This window comes from Python bivittatus, unplaced genomic scaffold, assembly GCF_059951505.1.
Source record: "Python bivittatus isolate LINGU-HERP-01145 unplaced genomic scaffold, Pbiv_v1 ctg000030_np1212, whole genome shotgun sequence".
NCBI lineage: Eukaryota > Metazoa > Chordata > Lepidosauria > Squamata > Pythonidae > Python > Python bivittatus.
Window position 1 is genome coordinate 113,459 of NW_028277031.1, and position 23,911 is coordinate 137,369.

The 23,911-nt window shown below is 45.6% G+C and overlaps 1 protein-coding gene across 6 annotated transcripts in view; it reads right to left on the minus strand.

The window, feature by feature from the left end:
- Positions 1-2,769: 2,769 nt before the first annotated feature.
- Positions 2,770-23,911, minus strand: part of LOC103067645 (BTB/POZ domain-containing protein KCTD5) — a 54,593-nt gene continuing 33,451 nt past the window's right edge. The window contains exons 5-8 of one of the 6 annotated variants that reach the window (XR_015798111.1): positions 22,960-23,085; positions 18,013-18,072; positions 12,880-14,425; positions 2,770-3,960 (exon numbers count right to left, since the gene is read on the minus strand). Coding sequence is in view for 3 of the 6 variants with exons in the window: in XM_088151849.1 (XP_088007975.1) it covers positions 21,657-21,860; positions 22,960-23,085 (330 nt within the window). In the remaining 3 variants the exon portion in view is untranslated. The other 5 variants (XR_015798110.1, XR_015798108.1, XM_088151863.1 and 2 more) reach the window with 5 other exon arrangements.

Sequence of the window (23,911 nt, forward strand, 5' to 3'; positions counted from 1 at the left end):
AGTAATGGTGCAGCTCTGCCTTGTTCTTGGGTGAACCCTGGGCCTAGTGCCCTATGTAACACATGTGAGTTGGCACCTCAACAATAATCCTTTACGACTAAAATTTATAATAGGTTTTGGTATTCAGGATGGGATGGGTCACCACTGTCAAAAATGATGAAAGCCAAGCTGAAGAAAAATGCTCTCTAGCTGACATGCTTCCAGTCACCACTGACCAAAATACTGCCCTGACTAACCATGCCCTTAGAATGTTGAAATTTGAGATTAACTATTTGGGATAGTTAACAATTTGGTTTAGAATATATAGGGCAGTGAATTGATGTAAAGGGTAATAAGTATTCCAGGCAATAACCTTGCTATTTGTAAGAACAATGGGGGAGACAACGAACATCTGAATTGTAACTTTCTGTTGACTAGATGGCATTCTCACCAAGCGCAGCCCTCTAGTAGAGTACTTCTCCCTGTTTAGATATTGAGGGGCATAATAAATAGCCATTGTGACTAGCTCTATTTTTCATGAAACCCTATTTTCCAAATTTTGCTCTAATTCATGAAACACTCAGAATTCTTCAGCTTCTAGGCACTCACTCTTTTCCTCCCATCTAGCCCAGAGAGGAGGTGGCATGTTATGCTAAAATGTTTTGGAAATCACAGTAAACTGTAAGAGGGTTTATCTAGTTGTGTCTGCAACTTTTTCCAGGACTGGACAGCCTTGAGCCACCATCTCATCTCTGCCCACCTTGACACAGATAGCATACCAGCTTATCAAGGAATTTCCTGCCCAAGGAGAGGACAGAATAAAACTTTTGGGTTGGATGCCTTCCAGGCATTTATTTTGAGACTAAATGTGGAAAATGTTCAAGAACAACAAAGAAATGAGACCACTAGAACTTTTCCAGCAAATCTGAAGCTCATTCCCTCTCAGTGGTTCTCTGGCACTAGCCATGGCAACCAGAATTTAAAACCTCTGCTAAGCCCTGAAGCAGTCAAGCTCATATTTGGAATGAGATGTTTTCTTGGGGAAACGAACTGGCTTGAGGTATTGGCTTCAGAGCCCCTGAGAAAGAGAGTCAGCAGACCTGACCCAAAAGACATGGGCAGACCTGATCTCTACAGGTTTCCACTGAACCCATCTTCACCTGGTGTCAAAGAACTATGGCTTTCTGATAAGCAGAGAACTTGAAACTGAGAATTTTTTATTGATTCCACAGTAGGTGCTGTATTTCTTTCCAACATTCAAATCTCAAAATGCAGGGCTCTAGGCTAAAAGTCAAGTCAAGATAGGGAGGTCCTACAGCAGGAGTAAAGGAGCTAAATCTGGAGAGAACTTCCATTAGGGAAAAGAAGCCTACTGATCTGCCAGATGACTCCCTCTTCTGTTTTTGTTCTTTTGTTGAGCATCATCATTATCTTGTGCCTTAGCCATGCATTGCATCAGAGCTTCAGGGGACAGACCATAAAATATTAAAATATGCATTTAAAAAAGCATTTAACCTTCACTGACAAATAAAATGAATGCAAAAGTAAGACCAAACAACTGAAAAAAACAGGTTGCCAACACCCATGTTTATAACTCAGAATCCAGAGACAGTATGGAGGCCTCCAAAGACAAATGTCAATTTAAATTATTGAAATCTACCCAATTCCCTTGGGAGGACCCATCAACTTTCTGTAACAATGTTTGTTGAAACAAGGAAGACAATGCATGGGGAAGAGGCTACCACAGAAGAGTGATAATCAATGGTTAATGGATTATTTTAAACTGGGTTTTTCAGGAAGCTAAGTTTCATGCCCTATAACACATTCCATAGTCTTGAAGAATACAAAGATTCCATGCTTTCTAGGTTAATTTGATATAATTTCCAAGGTACAAACTTTAAAATCTGATGTTGATATATTGTTCACATGCTACTCCCCCCCCCCCCACCTCCAACTCAGCAAGAAGTCACACCAAAATGAGTGCAAAGGAAATATCCTGCCTGGCCTTAAAATTCTCAGTAAGAATTACCCCAATCCTGTAAGTTTCTCAACTGTCTCTTGTAATCCTGGTTTGCTATTTAAAAGTGAATCAGTGTCAGATCAATATTCCCATCACCTCCCTGCCCTTTCAAGGCAGGCAGGGACATCAAGGCACAATTCCACTCACTCCAAAGCCAATGCTTGAGCTCATGCTGAAGGACACACAAGAGTTGCTCCACTGCCCCATCCTGAGCTTGGCTGTTGCCCCCTTTCAAGCTAGCAGTTAATGATAATCAGCTGGCTCACTAATAACTTCAAGGGGTTCAAAAAAAAAAAAGATGCTGGGCAGATAAGCACCATCTTTTAGAGAAGGTGTGTTGATAGAGAAATCTTTCAAGCCACTCTACTTCCCTTCTAGAATGTTCCACAGGGCCAAGGCCTGTTCAATGGCAACCTTTCCAGGAGGCATGGCCATGCACACAAACCGTCTGGTGTGTCTCAAAACAATATTTCTTTCAGGGGAAACACTTGCGATAGACACAAAAAAATCAGATGTAAAACAAGGATTCCTGAATAGGGATACCCCAAAGCGTATATGTGTATGTACAGTTCATCCTATATAACTACATTTCAATCAGTTTCTTCCAAAGGTAATGAGGCCTTGCAACCTTCTGTGCAGATCAGTCCAAAAGGCAATATCCAGACTGGAGGCTAGGAAAGGAAGCCCACTGGCTGTTCTGTTGGGCCTGAAGATTTTACCAGATGCAGGCAGACAAGATATGTTCAAGATAGTACATGTAAATGATAAAGTGTGTTATGACATAAGTTGTTTAATGAACAGCTTAAAATATGGGTAGAATTCTATAAAGCCTCAGACAAGCAGGGACTCTCTCTAAGGAACAAAGAGAAATTTGAAGTAGATTCCTCTTTAAACTATTCTGAAACACGTGCCAATGGTTCCATTTAAACACAGTGCTCTAAAAATATCCAGTTGTGTTTTTTCACATTTACTAGAAGCTTCTCTTAATGAAACTATGGTTCGTTTTGACAGTATTTGCCAAAACATTAGAAAGAACTGCATAGATAATATAGAAATAGCTGTAAACATCTGTTTAAGAATCAGAAGAATTCCTACTTTCAGCTGCATAAATTCTATGCTTCAGGGCACACAGACTTTCATTTCCAACTCTCTGGACTGAGCACCCATTAAGACTAAAATCTGAGGCCTAACTTCAGCTCTGCCACCATCAACATTTGCAGATATTTTCAAAAAACATGGTAGGTAGCCATGCATTTGAAAGGCAAGATGTTGTATCATTTGTAAACAAAACTGGTCTTCAATCCTTAAGTGCAGTCAAACTGAACGTTGACATTGGTAAGATCAAGCTACCTGAAGGCCATCTCTAGGAATGCAGGCAAAAGAGACTTCTCCCCTTTGGGTAATAAAGGAAGCAAGGGGAAGATGTGAGAGGAACTGGGAAGGAGAGAAACACGTATTTTGTTTAACCTGACAGAGGAATACTTATTTCCTAAAACATTCTTACATTAGAACCGCAAAGGAATGTATAGGAGAAGTCCACAGAGGCTGCTAATAACATAGGCCCATATACAGACTGTAATTTGTATGTAATAGCACCAATATGTTGTCCTTGAACCACCTGCAGTAACTAAACCCCCCGTCACTTCCCACAAACCAACAGGACTTCATCTGGTTGGCACTGGAGAAAGCGCTACAGCTCTATAGGGCAAAAGCACAGAGTAGAGCTGAGTCCTTCCATTGAATTACAATTAGCACAACCAGGTATCAGAACCAGCATTGGAACGACGAGGCAACCCAGGCCTGCTCCAGGCGCACCATTTTAAAAGGTTAAAAATCCATCTTGTCTAAACAAGAGACTTCCGCTTGGCACCAAGCCTCTTTGTATGGTGATGCAAATAAAACAATCTTCTGCATTCAATACTGGAGCATAATTACATCCTCGAACCTCGTTCCTGCAAAATCTGGAAAAAAAAACACAGTGAGAGATTAGATTTGACAAAATCTTCCAAGTGGATTTGTATACTAAAAATTGTTTACTTTATCTCACAACTATCCAGGATCTCATTCAAAGAAAAGTCTAAACACCAGAAGCCATCTCAAAATGTTATTAAGAAAACCCATCTAGCATTTCAGGGTAGCAGCTATTAGGGGAACAGCAGCAAATGCCTTTGATGCAAAACGCAGACCAAATTAACTCACTGCTACGAAGTGAGCAACAGATCATTCAGCCCCAGAGCACAATATATCAACCTTGAACAGTGCATCTAGAACAATTGCAACTTCTGCCACCAACATGCAATCACATAATTTTATAATAGGAACACTACATTCTGCAAGGAAAGATGTAGCTTACTGGAACTATTGGATGTCCATTCTCTCAAAGCTCATTCAAAAGTATAAAATGTGCAGTTCAAAATATTCGTTTTCATATGGCCCACTTTCAAAACTTATTTTAATTTTTACTATTAAAAATGTATCCATTCCATTCCACCATTACTTTTTTGTTCTATTCTGGGATAAATTCAATGTCCAGAAACATAAACATGTTTAAGTTTTAAAGACTTTCAGAACATCAGGGTAGGAGCCAAACAGATCTCAGGAGGAGATTATTCTAGGGGGCGGGTGCCACAAAACACTTCCTGTGACCCTAACCCTAGGTCCCAACTCTGCCCAATCTTACCGAATAGGCAGAAACTATGGGAGGTAGGCTGTCCCTCAGATAACCATGACCTTAGCCCTGTAGAGCTTTATAGGTGACAACCAGCACCTTGAATTGCACTGGGAAGCTCAATGGCAACCAGCGCAACTTGCAAACCAGTGGTGTTGTCAGGTTCAGCCTGGCTCAGCACACGCCATTCAAGCTAGGCGCCATTCCACCTAGCTAAGTTCAAATGTCCCTGGTCAGCTTCCTTGCCTCAAGCACAGGCGCTCAAAAGAGGACGCGCTAACCGCAAGTAAACTGCTGACAGGTGGTGGCAATCAGCCTGCAGCAGGATTCAATTACTTTGTAACAAGTGGGACTTCCCCCAGCCGCAGCAGGTAAGCAGCTGACAATAGAAACAAAGAGCTCCGCAGCTCAAGCCGCACTCAACTGCCCATCAAGCACAATCGTGAGTCAGCCTCATGGGACCTGCCTTGCGAGCAAGACAGCCGAAAACAAAGGACCCTGGCTGAACCTGCCATTGGACCAAGGTGGGGAGAGCCGGGGGTGGGACAAGGATGGGCAAAGGTGGGTAGGGGCAGTCAGCAGGTGGGGCTTGCTAAGCGCGGGAACAGGGAGACTATAACCCTGTGCCAAGCCAACCCTGGATTTGTTTGTAATCACCTGCATTACACCTGAGTAAATTGCTTTCGTAGGAGCCTGAGTCTCACGGAATCTTTATTTGGTGATGAATGCGGCAACTCTTACATAAAGCCAGGGTCCACCACTGAGCTCTACCCGGGGAACGCACCGAGGAGCGCTCACCTTCTTCCACTACCAAGCCACAAGAGGACCCGATTGGCTTCGCCAGGAGATGGCCAGCGACGGGGAGGGCACGAGCTCGCGGAGCAGCGAGGAGCCCGGACTGGAGGTCGCAGCGGCAGGACCAGTCCCGAGCGAGGGGAGAAGACCAGCACCCATGGTCATGTCGCAGGATGCCAGGTGGTCGTTTAGCGTGGGAATGGGCATCAAGCACTCGACGGGATGAGGAGTCGCGATGAGTTGCTGCTCAGGGCCCCGGAGCTGGGAGCTGGAAGAGAGGATGGCCAGGATGGAGAGCTGCATCAAGCAACTGACAGCCACGCAGGGCGTGGTGCGAACCTGACTGAGGGACTCCAGAGGGAGAGCAACCGATACCAACCCTATACCCCAGACGTTGCCAGGAGCGAGTCTGAGGGAGCAGCAGGTGGCGGATGCACTCAGGTTCTGAGGCCTGAGCAGTAAGTTCTTGGGGGACCCTGAGCAACTACCCTGCTTCCTCACCCAAGTGAGGAACTTCATGAGCAGGAGTGGCCACCTCTTCTCCCACGGCTGAGAAAGGGTCGCATACGTGGCTGACCTGCTGGAGGGGTGGGCAGCCGGGTGGGTTGTCTGGCTGTATGACGCGAATGTGGCGGAGCTCGAATGTTTCCCAGATTTCATAAAGGCGCTCTGGGGCCGCTTTGAAGATACGCTGAGTGCGAGGCGGGCGCGAGAGGAGATTCGTCGGCTGCGCCAGGGGGAGAAATTGGTCGTAGAATATGGCCTGGAGTTCTGGTGCCTCGCCAAGAAACTTACTGACTGGCCAGTCGCTGAAAATCGAGTATTTCCAGAACAGTCTCCACCCGGAGATTTCTAGAGCGGGCACTCGGTTGCGACAACCCCAAGATGTTGAGATAGTGGATCTGGCTGACCGGGATGGCGGAGGTCGCGTGGCAGCGGATCAAGAGGAGGGCCCACATTCAGAAGCCAGCTAACCCCGAACTGGATGAGGTGGCCCTGGAGGAGAGAAGTGGGAGCTGACAACAGAGCGCCAGGGACCAGGACGCACGACGGAGAGTGGGGCTCTGTTATTAGTGCAGGGCAAGAGGCCACCGGGTGGCACAGTTCCTGTCTGAGGACAGACCCCCACCCTGTACCAAGGCGGGCCCACCAAGACTACCAGGTCCCCGAGCCCCACCTCGACCCCGCAAGGGAGTGATGGCTGGCACGGCGGAGCAAGGTGAGACTGGATGGTCCCCCTCTGAGTCCAGGTCGTCCGGAGAGGAAGCTAAGCCGGTGGGAAACAAGCGGCGCTCGCACTGAACAATGTCCTAGTTCAGGCAGAAATGGTGAGATGTGAGGACCCACTGATAGGCAGGGATTGCCCTCCCATGTGGATAAAGGTCCACCTCCGTGGGGTGAGGTCGGGTGCAGGGGCTAGCCTGGAAGCCTTACTAGATTCTGGCTGTACCTGTTGTCTCATACACCCTATGATGGTGTTGGGACTAGGACTCCGAGTACGGAGACTCAAAGAGCCCATAGCGTTGAGTCAGATGGACAGCTTGATCATAGGAGGGGGACCGGCACAGTACTACACAGAATCGGTTGAGATGACAATTGGGAGCCACTGTGAGGAGCTGCGCTTCGTGGTGTTCCTGATGGCGGACTACACCTTGGTGCTGGGCTTAGCCTGGCTATGGCAGCGGAACCCTCACATCAATTGGGCGACGGAGGCGCTTGTCAGATTCAGCCAGGATGGCATGGCATGGCGAAGCACTGCTTAGCCACGCCTAGTCAATTTCACCGCCCGGGCGCTAGCCAAGGAAAAGGGAAAGTGAAAACCGCGAACTGATTATGGCCAGGTGGCGACGCTTAACTCAAAACTGCAAGCGGATACTTTGTATCAGCACGGTTTCCCCCTCGGGCGCTGCAAACAAAGGAAAGCACAGAGGCTCAGAAGCAAAGCAATCAACGAACGATCGAGAACTCCCGGCTTTGTGCACAAACAGGCAAACCCAACAAAGGCAACAACAGCACAACCCATAGACTGCAATCAGAAAGACAAAAGCACCGGACTGAATCTGCCATTTGGGCGAGGGGGGATTACTGCAGGTAATCTGTAACTAAGCAACGGGTAAAACGTGGGAACGGGGAAGCTATAAATACCATGTAAGCTATGCCAAGCCAACCCTGGCTTTGTACTTACTTATGTTATGCTTGAGTAAGCTTCTTTGCTGAACACACATGTCCTGAGTTTCTCTGAGACAAACAGGGTAAACCTTACAGCGCTGACCTTCGGAGGCACGGCAGAGCATGTGAGGGAGACCCAGGGCCCGAGACTGATGGCGACAGAGGGAGCGGCTGCTCCAGAGCAACAGCGGATGGCAGAGGCGGCACCGAGACAAGGTGGGATACGAGAGGCAGCAGTGGCAATGGCGGACATGACGGCAGTGATGGCAGTACAGAGCCCCAAGGCAGTGTGGGTCCAGACAGTGGCTGCGGCGGCAACGGCACTCGCTCAAGCAGCGGCGGGAGAGCCACGGGGCACCGAGAGCATCCTGCACCCCTACTGCGACCTGGCGGCAGTGTTTAGCGAGGTAGACTCAGACCAGCTACCACCTCACCGATCCAGCGATTGCACCATAGAGTTGGAGCCCGGGTCCAAACTGCCAAAGCCAAAGATATATTCCATGTTGGGAAAGGAGCTGGCCGCCCTGAGGGAATTCATCGACAATAACTTGGAAAGGGGGTTCATCCAACTGGTGAAATCCCTGACGGCAGCCCTGGTGCTTTTCCGAGAGAAAAAAGACAGCTCCCTAACAGTCACAGTCATTCAGTCACAGTCGGGGGCTGAATGCCATCATCACCGAGTACAAATACCCACTCTTGTTGATGAAGGACTTACTATCCAACCTGTCCAAGGGGAAGGTGTTTACGAAACTGGACTTGAGAGAGGTGTACTTCCGAGTCCAGATACGCGAGGGCAATGAGTGAAAGACTGCCTTCAACTGCCCGCTAGGCAGCTTCCAGTATCGCATGATGCCATTTGGGTTAAAAGGGGCTCTGGGGGTGTTCATGCAGCTAATTAACAAAATGCTACATGATTTTCTCTACCAGGGGGTCCTGGTCTACCTGGACATCCTGATCTACTCAGACGCTGACCAAGCACATGAAGCTAGTGCGGGCCGTGCTACAAAGACTGGTAAAGGCACAACTATACACAAAACTTTCCAAGTGTGAGTTCCACCGGGAGAGACTGGACTATCTGGGGTACTGAATATCCAGTCAGGGCATAGAAATGGACCCGGCAAAGGTAAGGGATGTAATGGGGTGGGAAGCGCCGCGGACCCGGAGGCAACTCCAAAGCTTCTTAGGGTTCACCAATTTCTACCGGCAGTTCATCCCGAACTTTGCCCAAGTTGCCCTCCCTTTGATGGACTTACTAAAGACCCAAGGCAGTGGGAAGGCCCCTAAGCCAAACATGCCCCTCACGTGGACCCCAGAATGCCAGGAGGCGTTCGATGGCCTCAAGAGGCAGGTCCCCACAGAGCCCATCTTGTGCCACCCCGACCCGGACCGCTGCTTTGTAATCCAAGTGGACGCCTCTGACGTGGCAACGGGAGCTGTCCTTTTGCAGCCAGGACCCGAGGAAGCCCTCCACCCGTGCACTTACACATCCCAGAAATTTAGCAAAATGGAACACCAGTAGATGGTGTGGGAAAAGGAGGCATTCGCCATGAAGTGGACCCTGTCTACTTGGCGGCATCTACTGGAAAGAGCGAGCCAGCCATTTGAGGTGTGGACGGACCATAAAAACCTGGTGCCCATAAGGACCTCCAGGAAGCTGTCGCCCAAGCAAGTGCGCTGGTCACAATACTTTGCCTGGTTTGATTTTGAACTGAAGCACATCCCGGGAAAGAGAAACTTCCTAGCCGATGGACTATCTTGCATGCCCCAGCATGATAGCCAATGAGGAGATCGTAGACTCAGTCATTCCCGCAACCCAGCTGGCCACAAGAGCGGTGACTTGCAGCCAAATAGAGCGGCAAAGACAAGGAACGGAGCTATAGCTTAAACGGACTTTCGTAGAAGCAGGCGAGGACACCTGGTTGGCGTTGAATAAAGATTCGCTGACAGGCCAGGGCGGCTTGTGGTGGCATGAGGGCAAGATCTATGTACCAGAAGGGTGCTGGAGGGAGGTGTTGGAACGGGGTCACGATAATAAAAATGCAGGGCACTATGGGTTCATAAAGACTCTCCACCTCCTCTGGAGGCAGTTTTGGTGGCAGACCCTACAAAAGGACACAGAGGCATATGTCGTAGGCTGCCCGACTTGCCAAGAGACTCAAGGGGAAACCCCGGGGGCTCCTCCAACCCGTGGCAAGTCCAGATGCTCCATGGCAGGAGATCGCGATGGACTTTATTGTGGAGCTACCTGAAAGCATGGGAAAGACAGCCATTTAGGTGGTTATGGATGTCAGGTTCAGCCCGGCTCAGCGCACGCCAGACAAGCTAGCTGTATTCCACCCAGCTAGTTCCAAGCGCGCCTGGTCAGCTTCCTTGCCTCAGGCACAGACAAGCGAAAGAGGAAGCACTCACTGAAAGTTAACCACCGGCAGGTGGCGGTAATTAGCCCGCGGGAAGGATTCAATTATCTTGCAACAAATGGGACTTCCCCAGCCACCGCAGGCATGCAGCCGACAACAGCAACAAAGAGCTCTATGGTTCAAGCCGCGATCAGCCACCCATCAAGTGCAATCATGAGTCAACCGCACAGGACCTGCCTTGCGAGTAAGACAGCCAGGAAACAAAGGACCCTGACTGAACCTGCCATCAAACTCAGGGGGGGAGAGCCAGGGGCGAAAGGCAGGGCTGGCAAAGTGCGAGAATGGGTTGCCTATAAAACGATATGTAATCTGTGCCAAGCCAACCCTGGCTTTGTTCTACCTGCATTACACCCAAGTAAACTTCTTTGTGTGAACCTATGTTTCATGAGAGTTTCATTCGGCACTGAATGGGGCAACTCTTACAATGGACTTGTTCTCAAAACAAGCGCACTTCGTGGCTTGCAAGCAGGTCCCCACGGCAGAGAAGCTGGCCCAGCTGTTTGTCCAACATGTGTACCGGCTGCATGGCACCCCCTGGCGGATTGTGAGCGACCGAGGTGGGAACTTCATCACTAAGTTCTGATGGGAGTTCCTGAAATGGGTGGGGACTCAGCAAGCCTTGTCGGGGGTGCATCTGGAGACAGACGGAGTGACAGAACGCCTTAACAGGGGGCTGGAACAGTACTTGTGGTGTTATGCAGGCTACCAACAGGACGATTGGGCAGAGCTATTACCGTTAACGGTGGTAGCCTACAACAGCGCAGTGCACAAAAGCACCGGATTTACCCCCTTTAAGGTGGGCACTGGGTAAGAGTTCGTGGCCACGCCAGAGCTACCCCAACAGCCATCCCAAATAACCTCGTTGGATGAGTGGTTCGGCTGCATCAGCGCCATGCAGCGGGCAACCCAGATGGCGTTGGAGGTGGCCAGAGCAGAGTACAAGAAATATGCAGACCAGAAATGGCTGCCAGAATGGGAATGGAAGGTGGGGGACAAGGTATATTTGTCCACGAAAAATCTGAGGATGCATCAGGCATCAAAAAAGCTGGGCCCAAAGTTCGTGGGGCCTTTTCCCATCACCGAAATAATCAATCTGGTGACTGTCAAACTGGAGCTCCACAAAGCGCTAGGGAAGGTGAACCCAGTGTTCCATTGCAGCCTGCTGAAGCCACACTGACCTTCGGCCGACTGGCACGAGGAAGGGCCAACTCCCGCACCCCTCATGGAGGAGGGAGAACAGTACTTCAAGGTACAGGAGATCTTAGATGCCAGGAAGAACAGGGGTCAGGTCCAACTGTTGGTGCAGTGGAAACATTTCCCAAAAGCCTACAGCAAATGGGTGAGCAAGAGACACATCAACGCACCGCAACTAGTAGAGTTTTATAACCGGTACCCCGACAAGCCCAAATAGCGGGGGAGGTTGGTCTTCAGGGGGACGGTATGTCAGGTTCAGCCTGGCTCAGCACATGCCATTCAAGCTAGCCACCATTCCGTCTAGCTAAGTTCAAACACGCCTGGTGAGCTTCCGTGCCTCAGGCACAGGCGATCGAAAGAGGAAGTGCTAACCGCAAGTAAACTGCCAACAGGTGGCGGCAATCAGCCCACAGGATTCAATTACTTTGTAACAAGTGGGACTTCCCCCAGCCGCGGCAAGCAAGCAGCCGACAATAAAAACAAAGAGCTCCACAGCTCAAGCCACGCTCAACCGCCATCAAGTGCAATCATGAGAGCCTCATGGGTCCTGCCTTGCAAGCAAGACAGCCGAAAACAGTGGCTGAACCTGCCATCGGACTGAGGCGGGGAGAGCCAGGGGCAAGGGGCGAGGCAAGGATGGGCAAAGGCGGGCAGGGGTGGTCGGTAGGCGGGGCTTGCTAAGCGCGGGAACGGGGAGAGTATAAAATGCTATGTAACCTGTGCCAAGCTGACCCTGGCTTTGTAACCACCTGCATTACACCTGAGTAAATTGCTTTCGTACAAGCCTGCGTCTCACGGAGTCTTTATTTAGCGATGAATGCGGCAACTCTTACAGGTGTCACATGGACATATTGAGGCATTCCCAACATTGCCTATACTGTTGCATTATGGACCAGTGGTGGCTTCTAGTGGTCTTCAAGGGTGGTCCCATGTTGAGTGCACTGCAACAGTCTGTCAGGCACACAGTGTAGCTGGACAAAGCTGCTATCTTCTCTTTGAGCAGGAGTTCAGAGTCCAAGACCACACCCAGATTACATACCAATTCTGAGTGGCAGAGTGGAGCCCTATCCATGACTAAAGATAGAAAGTCCCCAGACTTGGAGGGCCCAAAATCCAAAGCCACCCAGTCTTGAAAGGATTGAGCCCTACTCTGTTCCTCCCCATCCAGATCCACACAGCCTCCAGACACACAATATGACATTGGCAAGCTTGGGGTAAAGATATGCAACAGAGTATCATTCGCATATTGATGAAACTGGACCTTGAACTGAAGGATGACCTTCCCAGCAATTTCATATAGATATTAAACAGAAGGGGAGACAGCTCTGAGCCCGGAGGCACCCCAGAAATAAGGGGTTGAGGGTGTGATCTCTCCCCCACTACCAACACTGCTTGGAACTGGCCAAGAAAGGAGGACACTTTCCATAAGATGGTGCCCCCAACTCCCAAACACTGCAGCCATTCCAGAAGGATGCTGTGATTAACTGTACTGAAAGCTGTTGTAAGATCAAGGAGCACAGTGAAGGACACACTGCCCCCAATTCCAACTCCACCAAAACTCAGCAAGCACGACCAATGAGGGTTAGGGTCAGCACACTTTTCTTTTTCTGTATTTTCGGTCATTGGATCTAACCTACCTTACATATTAATTCAACAAAATCCACTCTTCTGGAATCCAGTATACAGTTTGACTTTTCTTTATTCCTCCTTTCCACGATATGATGAATTCAAGAATAATATAGCCACTTTCTTCCAAGATTCCTTCCTTCAACCAACCTCTCTCTTGGTAAAGATTAGGTCCAGGATAGCAGACACCCTTGTTACTTTCTTCCACCTTCTGACAAATGAAGTTGTCAGCAAGAGTAGACAGGAATTTGTTGGATCTCTGCTGAGTTAAGATGTCCAGCAGATGTCAGGGTAGTAGAATTAGTAGAAAATGTCAGTCATAGAATTAGTAGAAAATGAGTTGGAAACAAGCCTACTCTGGAACAAGCTTCAGAAGGATATTTTTTATAGCAATAATTACAAGTTGCTATTATAAACTAGCATTCATTATTTACTATAGTCCAATTAAAGATCACCCAGATGTTTTACAGATATTCTGATCATGGCAGTTAATTGAGTAATTATGGCTGGAGAGTTTAATCAAGTTCTGGATCTTTTAACTGACTGTAGCATAAATTCAAAAAACAAAACAAAACCCTGAGTTCTAATTCATGAAAAGTGCTACAACGTTATTTATTTGAATTTAATTTGGTAGATATACGGTGACTTCTGAAATCATATCAGTATGAAAAAAAAATTCTACTATTCCTCATAAGACTTGTTCTTGACTGGATTTTTTTTAGATTTTCAATCTTTATTGTAATATACCTTCAACTGCAATTTCCTATCATGCTTCCTATCCTTTCAAAATGACATTTAGATCCATCATTATTAAAAAGATTCACATTTTAAAAGCAGGTGAACCAAGAACCTGAAGATTTTTGTTTGTGTTTGTTCTAAACAGACATCCCGTCAGAAACCTCACAATTATTATCCATTGCGCCTAGCTTGCTTGCTTCGGTTCTGCCATTACAAGAAGCGGGGGAAGAGAGAAACAGAAGAATAAAAGTTAGAGGCAGATGCTATATTATCTGTTCTTAGGAATGCCAAGGTCGTACCAGCATGAGACCAGGAGAAACCAGAAAGGACTATGGACTGGGAAGGGGGAGTGAAGGGAAAAGGGGCTTTTTAGTTTCAGCAATGGTTGGAGACTCTACACTTCTTAATAAACAAACTTTACTTTGAACTACTGGAGACTCAAGGAAACCATCTTTATTGGGAACTGACTAGTGCAGGTTCTCACACATTCTATGAACTTAATTTTATTTAAGGCATATATTCAAGGTCAGACTGTTACTTATGCTTTATGGAAAAAGCTTCTCCTCTTGTGCTTTCTTGGTCTTCTGAGTGCAAGAGCAACATTTCATCACTGGAGGTGTTCAACAAAGGTTGGACAGTCATCTGAGATGGTGTGAGGATTCCTGTTCTGAGCAGGGGGTTGGACTAGAAGACCTCCACGGTCCCTTGATCTCTCTCTTTCTCTCAGATAGAGTGGTCAGTTTAGTTGATCACAGCAATATGGTGAACATAGTATACTTTGATTTTGGCAATGCATTTGACAAAATTTCCCATGAGATTCTAGTCAAAAAGATGGTAAAATGTGAGTTGGATTATGCTACCATTAAATGGATACAATCACACCTAATCGGTATACCTCAGTGGCTCCCTATTAAGCTGAATGTGGTGCTGAATGGTACAGGTAGTCCTTGCAGTCGCAAACCATCGCACCATCCCCCTGTGGTCACGTGATCGCGATTTGCAACCTTTTTTACGATGGTTGTTAAGCAAATCACTGTGATCATTTTTGTGCCGGTTCACCTCCATCCTCCTTAATCACATGGTAATTATGTAAATTCCAGCAAAAAACATCCATTGGGGAGGCTGGATTTGTTTAATGACCACGTAATTCACTTAATGACCATCGTAAAAATTGTTGTAAAATCGGGTCTGGTCACGTGGTGACTCACTTAACAACCCTCCTCCTTACCAACCAATTTTCCAGTCCTTATTGTGGTCATTAAATGAGGACTACCTGTATATTGCAGAGCTGTGTTCTAAGCCAGGTGCTGTTCAACATATTTATGAATGACTTGGATGAGGTGTTACAAAATACAATGATCAGATTTGCAAATGACACAAATATAAGGGGATAGCAAATACTTAGAGGACAGTATTGTGATTCAGGAAGATCTTGACAAGCTAGAACAGTGGGCAAAACTTAGCAATATAATAACTTTTGGATGATATCTGGCGGGAGCGGGATGGGGATAGTGCAACCATCCTTGCTTTTCTTGACCTCTCAGTGGCTTTTGATACCATCGACCGTGGTATCCTTTTGGGTCGGCTCGGGGAGTTGGGGGTGGGTGGCACAGTTTTGGGCTGGTTCACCTCCAGCCTCCAGGGGTGGTCCCAATTGGTGTTGATAGGGAGTGAGAGGTCCAGCATGTGGTCCTTCCTTTGTGGGGTGCCACAGGGTTTGGTACTTTCCCGGCTCCTTTTTAACATCTACATGAAACCACTTGGTGAGATCATCCGCCACCATGGCATATTGATGCCACCATATTGATGCACCACCTGCATCAATATGCAGATGATACCCAGTTATACAGTACTGTGTAAAGGTTTTAGGCAGGTGTGAAAAAATGCTATAAAGTAAGAATGCTTTCAAAAAGATATATTGTAATTGTTTATCAGTTTACAAAATGCAAAGTGAGAGAACAGAAGAAAAACTCAAATCAAATTAATATATGGTGTGACTACCCTTCAAACCAGCATCGATTCTTACACTTGCACACTTTGTACACTTGCACAAAGTCAGGGATCTTGTAGGATTAGAGTCAGGTGTATGATTAACCAATTATGCCAAACAAGTGCTAATGATCATCAATTTCATATGTAGGTTGAAACACAGTCATTAACTGAAACAGAAACAGCTGTGTAGGAGGCTTAAAACTGGGTGAGGAACGGCCAAACTCTGCTACTAAGGTGAGGTTGTGGAAGACAGTGTCATGTCACAGGTCATACACCATGGCAAGACTGAGCACAGCAACAAGACACAAGGTAGTTATACTGCATCAGCAAGGTCTCTCCCAGGCAAACATTTCAAAGCAGATTGGGTTTCAAGATGTGCTGTTCAAACTCTTTTGAAGAAGCACAAAGAAACAGGCAACGTTGAGGACTGTAGACGCAGTGGTCAGCCAAGGAAACCTAATGTAGCAGATGGAAGACACATCATGCTTACTTCCCTTTGACATCGGAAGATGTCCAGCAGTGCCATCAGCACAGAACTGGCGGAAACCAGTGGGATCCGGGTACAGCCATCTACTATCTGGAGAGGTCTGGCCAGAAGTGGTCTTCATGGAAGAATTGTGGCCAAAAAGCCATACCTCCGACGTGGAAACAAGGCTAAGCGATGAAAACATAGGAACTGGGGTGCAGAAAAATGGCAACAGGTGCTCTGGACTAATGAGTCAAAATTTGAAATATTTGGCTGTAGCAGGAGGCAGTTTGTTTGCCGAGGGACTGGAGAATGGTATTATAATGAGTGTCTGCAGGCAACAGTAAAGCATGGTGGAGGTTCCTTGCAAGTTTGGGGCTGCATTTCTGCAAAGGGAGTTGGAGATTTAGTCAGGATCAATGGTGTCCTCAATGTTGAGAAATACAGGCAGATACTTATCCATCATGCCATACCATCAGGGAGGCATGTGGTTGGCCCCAAATTTATTCTGCAGCAGGACAATGACCCCAAACATACAGCCAATGTCATTAAAAACTATCTTCAGCGTAAAGAAGAACAAGGAGTCCTGGAAGTGATGGTTTGGCCCCCACAGAGCCCTGATCTCAACATCATCGAGTCTGTCTGGGATTACATGAAGAGACAGAAGAATTTGAGGCAGCCTATATCCACAGGAGATCTATGGTTAGTTCTCCAAGATGTTTGGAACAACCTACCTGCCAAATTCCTTCAAAAACTGTGTGCAAGTGTACCTAGAAGAATTGATGCTGTTTTGAAGGCAAAGGGTGGTCATACCAAATATTGATTTGATCTTGATTTCTCTTCTGTTCGCTCACTTTGCATTTTGTACATTGATAAACATAAACAATTACAATATATATTTTTGAAAGCATTCTTACTTTACAGCATTTTTTCACACCAGCCTAAAACGTTTGCACAGTACTGAACACCTCTATCCCAGGTGATTTGAGTGATGCCGTGACTACCCTTTCGCGGTGCCTGGAGGCTGTGGGGGTCTGGATGGGGAACAACAGGCTTCAGCTGAACCCTGGTAAGACGGAGTGGCTGTGGGTTGGGGGCTCCTCTGTATCCAGACGTTTACCATCTTTGGTTCTGGATGGGGTGGCACTACTCCAGACAGACCTGGTGCATAATCTGGGGGTCCTCCTGGACTCATGAAGAGCAAGTGGCAGTTGTGGCCAGGAGGCCCTTTGCTCAACTACGTGTTGTGCACCAGTTACGCCTTTTCCTGGATCGGGAGGCCCTCCAGTCAATCACTCATGCCCTAGTCATCTTGCGTATAGACTATTGCAATACGCTCTACATGGGGCTACCCTTGAAGAATATCTGGAAGCTACAGCTGGTTCAAAATGCAACCGTGCAGGCAATTTTGGGTGCCCCAAAGATGGCACGTTACACCTTTGCTGTGCGAGCTGCATTGGGTCCCAGTTTGCTTCTGGGTCCAATTCAAGGTGTTGGTTATCATCTTTAAAGTCCTACATGGCATGGGACCGGGTTACCTGAGGGACCGTCTCACCCTCATTATATCGACCCATCCCACCTGGTCAAACAGAGAAGGTATGCTGCGGACCCTGTCGATGAAAGAATGTCAATTGGCGGGGCCCAGAAGGAGAGCCTTCTCTGCCATGGCCCCCACCCTATGGAACACCCTTCCCCCAGAGGTGAGGCAGGCCCCTACTCTCTTGACCTTCCAGAAAACAGTCAAGACCTGGCTCTGACAACTTGCATGGGGCAGGAAAAGGGGCAACCAACCCTGGGGGCGGCTAGCACCTTGAAGATGCTCCGATATGTTAATATCTTTTCGATCACCAGTATCTTGGAAGATATTATTTATGTATGTATTTGGTTTTATTGTATTTTTATACTGTTTTTATTGTATTTGAACTAATATTTATTTTACTCAAATCACCTGGGATGGAGATGTACAGTTATTGTAAACCAAGTCACTTCCTCATGAGATGGGTGGTGTCTAAATTTGAAATATAAATAAAATATAAATAAATATTAATTTCAACAGAGACAAACGTGAAGTCTGACATTTGTGTAAAAATAATCAAAGGCATGAGTATAAAATGGGGGGACCACGTAAACAAAAAGGTTCTGGGGTGGTGGATCACAAGCTGAACATGAGCAAACAATGTGATGCTACTACAAAATAATATTAATTAGTCATGAACTGCATCAACAGAAGTAAAGATCAAGAGAAGACAAACTCCTCTTTCATCTTTAATCTGTATTGGTCTGACTGTACCTAGAATATTGCATCCAGTTCTAGGAACTGCATTTCAGGGAGGACAACCACAGTGTGTCTAGAGAAGAGCAAACATATTTAATGAGAAGCCCAAAAGGAATGAGGAACAATTGAAGACATTAGATATAGTTAGCCTGGAAAAGAAAAGACTGCAGGGAAAGGTGATAGATCTCTTCAGGTTTCAAAAGGTCTGTCATGTAGGAGATGAGGCAGAATTGTTCAGAGTTGGTCCAGAAGACAGGACAACAAACAATAGGTTTAAATTACAAGGAAATAGATTTTGGTGGGACTTCAGGATTTCCTTCCTGTTATAGCTGTTCAACAATGGAACAGACTGCCTCAGGGAGTAGTGGATTCTCCTTTGCTGGAGATGTTTAAACAGTGCCTGCCTGACAATTTGGAAAATAAGGAAACTTTGAATAATTATGCATGATAACCTTTGCCAAATTTATAGAATAGTTTTATGCTACTGTTTTAAAGCTTATACTACTATAATTATTAATCTTAACCCCTTTTCTCTTTTATTGCACACGTGTAGCCAGAGCAAGTATCTTAGCATTCTGTTTTTTTAATATTGTTTTTAGTCAAAATTCTTTGTATGTATTTCTCCGAACTATTCTGATATTGTTAATTCCACTTTGGATATTTACATATTGATTCCCTTTGTGCTGGTTAATGACCACAATAAAGTCTTTCATTTCAGAATATTTTTATGTCTGCTAAAATGGAGCTTAGTCATCTTTATGCATTTCATACTGAGTATCTGTTGAATCATACAGAGAAAAATTAGTGGGAACAAGAGGAAACATCATGTAAATCACTAGTTTTTATACTGAAACAATACCAAAAAAGTGAAATAATTGATAATGGCTTTCCTATAAATTGGTACAGGTTTGCTCTGACATTCTCACTCCCTCATTTTGAGAGGTTTAAATGACACTGCTCTGTACAAAGCTTCTTTTAATGATCCGTGGGGCCTTTACATCAGAGCAGTCTGACGATCAGCCATACTGGAGGGCAAGCTTCAGAGAAACCCTGCACAGAAAAGATTTGCCCTGTCAGTCTGAGCACAATGAATCATTGGCCCGTGTGTTTATTCCACTATAATATTTACAGAGCCACTCTAGCAAGCTCCTAGCATCTCTTATTAGGTGATTCTCTGGACAACCAGATGAGTTTTATGTGAAATTCCCTTTCACAGATACACTAAAAAAAACAATATTTAATTTGATTTTGGAACCACTGGTCTGTTCTATTAGACAGCCCAAGCATACAGTCAGGTCCAGAAATATTGGGACATCGACACAATTCTAACATCTTTGGCTCTATACACCACCACAATGGATTTGGAATGAAACAAACACAATGTGCCTTAACTGCAGACTGTCAGCTTTAATTTGAGGGTATGTACATCCAACTCAAGTGAACGGTGTAGGAATTACAACAGTTTGCATATGTGCCTCCCACTTGTTAAGGGACCAAAAGTAATGGGACAGAATAATAATCATAAACCAAACTTTCCCTTTTTAATACTTGGTTGCAAATCCGTTGCAGTCAATCACAGCCTGAAGCCTGGAACGCATAGACATCACCAGACGCTGGGTTTCATCCTTGGTGATGCTCTGCCAGGCCTCTACTGCAACTGTCTTCAGTTCCTGCTTGTTCTTGGGGCATTTCCCCTTCAGTTTTGTCTTCAGCAAGTGAAATGCATGCTCAATGGGATTCAGGTCAGGTGACCGACTTGGCCATTGCATAACATTCCACTTCTGTCCCTTCAAAAACTCTTTGGTTGCTTTTGCAGTATGCTTTGGGTCATTGTCCATCTGTACTGTGAAGCGGCGTCCAATGAGTTCTGTAGCATTTGGCTGAATGTGAGCAGATAATATTGCCCGAAACACTGCAGAATTCATCCTGCTGCTTTTGTCAGCAGTCACATCATCAATAAATACAAGAGAACCAGTTCCATTGGCAGCCATACATGCCCAAGCCATGACACTACCACCACCATGCTTCACTGATGAGGTGGTATGCTTAGGATCATGAGCAGTTCCTTTCCTTCTCCATACTCTTCTCTTCCCATCACTCTGGTACAAGTTGATCTTGGTCTCATCTGTCCATAGGATGTTGTTCCAGAACTGTGATGGCTTTTTTAGATGTCGTTTGGCAAACTCTAATCTGGCCTTCCTGTTTTTGAGGCTCACCAATGGCTTACATCTTGTGGTGAACCCTCTGTATTCACTCTGGTGAAGTCTTCTTTTGATTGTTGACTTTGACACACATACACCTACCTCCTGGAGAGTGTTCTTGATCTGGCCAACTGTTGTGAAGGGTGTTTTCTTCCCCAGGGAAAAGATTCTTCGGTCATCCACCACAGTTGTTTTCCATTGTCTCCCAGGTCTTTTGGTGTTGCTGAGCTCACCGGTGCGTTCCTTCTTTCTGAGAATGTTCCAAACAGTTGTTTTGGCCACGCCTAATGTTCTTGCTATCTCTCTGATGGGTTTGTTTTGTTTCTTCAGCCTAATGATGGCTTGTTTCACTGATAGTGACAGCTCTTTGGATCTCATCTTGAGAGTTGACAGCAACAGATTCCAAATGCAAATAGCACACTTGAAATGAACTCTGGGCCTTGTATCTGCACATTGTAATTGGGGTACTGAGGGAATATCACACACCTGGCCATGGAACAGCTGAGAAGCCAATTGTCCCATTACTTTTGGTCCCTTAACAAGCGGGAGGCACATATGCAAACTGTTGTAATTCCTACACCGTTCACCTGAGTTGGATGTACATACCCTCAAATTAAAGCTGACAGTCTGCAGTTAAGGCACATTGTGTTTGTTTCATTCCAAATCCATTGTGGTGGTGTATAGAGCCAAAGATGTTAGAATTGTGTCGATGTCCCAATATTTCTGGACCTGACTGTATTTGTTGCATGAGGATAGGTTGGCAGGAGTGTAACATGTGTCACATCTGTTCTAAAAAAGGCCAACTGCAAGAGAAATGTAGGACAACACAAAATTGGAATAATGATATCTCAATTCACTTTTACCTAGTATTAGGAATTAAGGGATGTACAAATACAAAAACAAGAGGCAACACTGAGAGGGAAGAAAAAGCAGCAGGTAAAGTTCAGCGCTCACCACTACCTTCACACTTAATATGACATTATAGGAGGAAAGCTAAAAATCAGGAGGAATCTGGTAGCATCTTTTCAAGCTAACAAATTTTATTAAAAGTCAAAAGCTTTCATGAGCTACAGTTCAAAAGAAGTTCAAGTTGAGTTAAGCTTCTTCTATAGATCCTCAAAGATAGCAAAACATGGAGAATAATGGCAAATAATACAACACTTCCTTGAACAACTGGTTAATTGATTCCATGAATTGAATCTGGAGATGCCTTGCTGGCTCCTGGGTCAGCAAGCAAGCGCTGAAGGAGCTAGATAAAAATACCCCAAAATCCTGCCAGTATCTTGACTGTGAAGAGTTGATTTCAGAAGCAATCACAATCTGAGAAATCAAGTAGTTAAACTAGTTAATCTCACAATACCTCTGACACAGCCATAGAAAAGCCAGCAGAGAAGTGACATATTATGGCCACCAGAACTTAGAGGCACTGCAAAACTCCACACTTTCCAATCACATATTTTAAGGACCAGAACTGCGTGACCTCCTGGTGCAATGAGATAGCTTTTTATTTTTCCCTGGAGTGCTTTTTATAGTTTGATTCTAAAATGCTCATATAAATTCATTTTTCTCCCTTCTCTACTTCTCACCCTCACTCTCTTTTTATTAACGTTTCTTTGTGAGAATTAGAAGGCAGCTTAGCCATTTTATATTAACATAAAAAAGTAAAACTGTGGATGTCATGGTAATACAAAGGAAGCAAAGAATACCCTTAAAATCTAGTCTGCAGTCTTAAAATACCTTAAATTCTTATCCCACGCATCTGCATCTTTGCTCTGTTGCTTGAGGGATGGAGAGCCATTAGCCACTCCCTCCCTTAGCTAGAGTGGTTGGCATTCCTGATGAAGTCTCTGGTTCAACCACAACCCTTGGGCAGAAGTGAAGGCCAGTTGAAATACTTTTCCCTGTGCATTTGGCTATGTGCTACGGCCAGATGTTCATTAATCTTTTGAAGATTCTTCCATTCTCCTTTAGGTCAGTTTGGACTTAAATGCAAATAGCATTGTCCAGAAGTTGAAATTTTGCTCATTAACCAAGCATTTAGTGCCTCCTGCTTCACACAGCGCTTAGCTCACCCACAGGAGAAGTAAGCTATGGCAGGTGCAAAGGAACAGACACTGTAATAGGGTACAAACAGAATTCTTTTGTGGTGGGATGAATGGGGGATTACTTAAATGAATGCTGATTCATTTCCAAAACATAATTTTCCACTCAAAACAGCCCAAAGCCCCACATCTCAAGTCAAAATGTGACTGGACATGGAAGATCTGAGTGGATGGCAACTGTCTGAAAATGGAATGGGGAGAGCAAGGACACCAAATGTGGGCAGAGGCAAGGCTGCTTTCTTACAAGGAGTTTTATTAGCGTTGAAATACAGCCCTGGGGTTTGGTGCACTTTTCTTCTCTACTTAAGATGACTTACCTTTGCTTTTTCGCTGGGCTCACTGGCTGTGCCATAGGGCGTGTTGTGCAGCTCCTTGGAGACAACGCAGAGGAATTCCGCCTGGTCTTCATTCCCATAATTATAGGATGATCCAATGCTCACTAGCTGAAACAGGAAAGAGAGACTTAGGGCTGCTGCTCTTGGTTTACAAAAGACCCCAAGGCCTCCCACCACATTGGAACAGGGTTGAAAGGCCAAGCCTCCAGTAGCCAGAGGGGAGTTCTCTTTTTTTTCTCCCACTAACTAGCATAGAGAGGCCCATCATTCTTGCCCTTATTTTATTCAAGCTTAGATAAGTTTTGTTACTCCCTGGATCTCCAAGTATAATCTTTATGAAACTGTCCTATACAGGCAGCTATGAACCCTCTAGGAACTCTGCAGGGATCCTGCAGAAACTGACTGTTACCTTGCTCCAGTTGGAGTAGAAGGCCATAAAACAGAACTTACTTCAAGGTTAAACTTGGAGAGTGTTGAAAAAGAGACATTTTCAATGAAAGACGCAGAGCTGACTTCACCAGTGATCAAGCCTGTTTATAAAATAAACTGTAGGATTTGGCTTTCAGGCTCTTTTAAGGTACAAAGTACAGCCTACAGTTATTCTCCCAACTAATTCCAAGGAACCATGCCTTCTATTCACCTGCTTCTCATTATGCTTAAGTGTTGTGGTTAACATACAGTGTTTGTATTGCTAAGTTAAACCTGGTTACAGTCCAGGAGTAGGAACAGCAGAACCAACCCTCATTTGGCCAAGATTAACACAATTCTATTTATCTATCTATCTATCTATCTATCTATCTATCTATCTATCTATCTATCTATCTATCTATCTATCTATCTATCAAATTTATATGGCCACCCATCTCACAGATATGACTCTGGATGGCGTATAATAAAAACAATTAAAACATTCTTCAAAAACCATTAAAACAAT